At 58.0% G+C, this 2,229-nt stretch overlaps 1 protein-coding gene across 1 annotated transcript in view; it reads right to left on the bottom strand.

Annotated features, from left to right (window-relative positions):
* Positions 1-1,808, bottom strand: part of CD99 (CD99 molecule (Xg blood group)) — a 14,849-nt gene extending 13,041 nt beyond the window's left edge. Inside the window, exons 1-2 of the mRNA XM_045285443.1 lie at positions 1,643-1,808; positions 575-613 (exon numbers count right to left, since the gene is read on the bottom strand). Coding sequence (XP_045141378.1) covers positions 575-613; positions 1,643-1,808 — 205 coding nt within the window. The remainder of the gene's footprint in view (positions 1-574; positions 614-1,642) is intronic.
* Between the last annotated feature and the right edge of the window lie 421 nt (positions 1,809-2,229).

Here is a 2,229-nt window from a genome sequence, read left to right as displayed (position 1 = left end):
ACACCTTACACATGCAAGAAAAATACATACACACATATACTTTACACACAAATACACACATAAACACACAAGATACACATGCACTTTACGCGCGCACACACACAGGACATACACATATAGACAGGGACATACACTTTACACACACATGCACACAGACATACACTTCACACACACCTACACTTTACACACACAAGACACACACATGCACTTTGCACACATACACACAACACACACACTTTATACATGCAAGACAGACACAGATACACTTTACACACACATACAAACGTGCACTTTACACACATATTCACACAGGATGCACACAGATACACACATGCACTTTACAGACACATACGCACACATACAATTATGCACCCCACATACAAAGGCACCCACAAGCGCGCGCGCGCACACACACACACACACACACACACACACACACACACACGGAAGATGGAGGCTCTGTGTCAGGGGTGGACACCCCTCCCGGGGCATCTCGGCAACACGTCTCAGACTCTGGTCTGACCACACGAGCCCCTTCCCTCCCGCGGGCAGGGGCTCAGAGGCGCACACCTACCCTGCTGCTCCCCGTCGTCTCTGGGGCTCCCACCTCCACCTGCAGACGGGAGGAAGCGGGTCAGCAAAGGGTGAGCCGCAGGCTTGGCGAGGAAGGTTCACCACCCACGAAGGACCCACTGGGCACTTAGGATCGGACACCAGCCCCTCCCCACGGCCCCCAAGCTCACTGCCCGCCAGCCGACCGAGACCCTGCGGGTGTCCGGGGAGACGGAGCAGACGGTTGTCATTGTGGGGGGCTAGGGGTGAGCAAGGGTCAAGCCGATTCCGACCCACAGAGACCCCAGGCACCGCACAACCACACTGCCCAGTCTTTCGTCCCCCTGTGCCCGAGCCACGGCTGCAGCCACGTGTCCATCCGTCTGGGTGAGGGCCTTCCTGTCTGCCGCCACCTCTCCGCTTCCCCTCGCACGACGGCCTTCTCCAGGGGCCGGTCTCTCCTGACCACACGTCCACAGACCGCGAGACCAAGTGTCACCCTTACACCATTTCCGTGGCCACATGACGCTGTACAAGTGCAGGGGTGGAGTCTGGCCTGTCAATCAGGTTGCCGCCTGCGGATGCCTCCCTGTGGGCTGAGACCCGCGGGGGCCTGGAGAGGCGTCCACCGCTGTTGGATCCACAAGACTGGACCTGCTGGCCTGTGAGCTCCCTGCCTCCTGCATCGTCGCCTGTGGCTGCAGGAGTCTGGAGCGACGTGTGCACAAGGATCGGACTCCTGGAGTTCAGTTGGACTGGGATGTTTGCTCCCTACATAAGCACTTCTTGGTACAAAGCTCTTTCTCGCACCAGACGAGCATCCTTGAATTTGTTTGTCAACTCAGCCCGGGCCCCACACACACACCGAGTTTCACCATCTTTGCCCCCAAGGAGTACTCTGGCTGGACTTCTTGCCAGACGGACTGTGTGTTCTTTGTCCAGTGGTACATCCCAGTCTTCTCCAGCACCACAGACCGAATGCATGGATCCTTCTCCGTGCCTCCTTCTTATTCGATGTCCAACTTCCACATGCACCCTGGGGAGGCTTGGAGACAGGAGAGACTTCCTCTGGGACTCCATGCGTGCTCACGACACCCTCCCTCGGCCTTCTCCAGTGTCCACACTCGTGCCAGCAGCCCGTGGGACCAGAAGCGCATTCCACACGTGCTAACGTCCTGAGCAATGTCTCCACCCAGCCGCCCCATGAGGACGGAGGGCGGGGAGTTCCTGAGCTCACTGTGCAGGCAGCGCGGCATGTTTACAGACTCGGCCCATGGGTACGGAAGCCAGGGAGCCCAGGCCCCTGTGCAGACGGGGAACCCGCTCGGCTTCGGGTGGAAATCGCCACCCAGAGGCGCTGCCCAAGGAAGGCCTGGCTGAGGACACTGCTTCTGGGGAAAATCAGGCACCGGAAGCCTGGGCATGGCTGTAGTTCAGCTCCGAGACCCTGGGGGCACGGAGTGCTGGACCCTAACTCAAGGGTGGCTGGGTGGGCTTATATCGTTCCTGGTTTTAAGATTTTTTTTTTTGCAATATGTGCACAGCACCGTTTACCCACTGCCCCGTTCATCCACGTCCCGATTAGGGCCGTGGTTCTCAGCCTTGCTCACAGCGACCCTTTCGTACAGGTCCTCCTGTGGTGGTGACCCCCTATTTTTGCTGCTACTTCGTCACTGT

This window comes from Echinops telfairi, unplaced genomic scaffold (assembly GCF_000313985.2).
Source record: "Echinops telfairi isolate 266 unplaced genomic scaffold, ASM31398v2 ScPeMD7_7471;HRSCAF=8509, whole genome shotgun sequence".
Lineage (NCBI taxonomy): Eukaryota > Metazoa > Chordata > Mammalia > Afrosoricida > Tenrecidae > Echinops > Echinops telfairi.
This window is presented reverse-complemented; position numbering and strand designations above follow the sequence as displayed.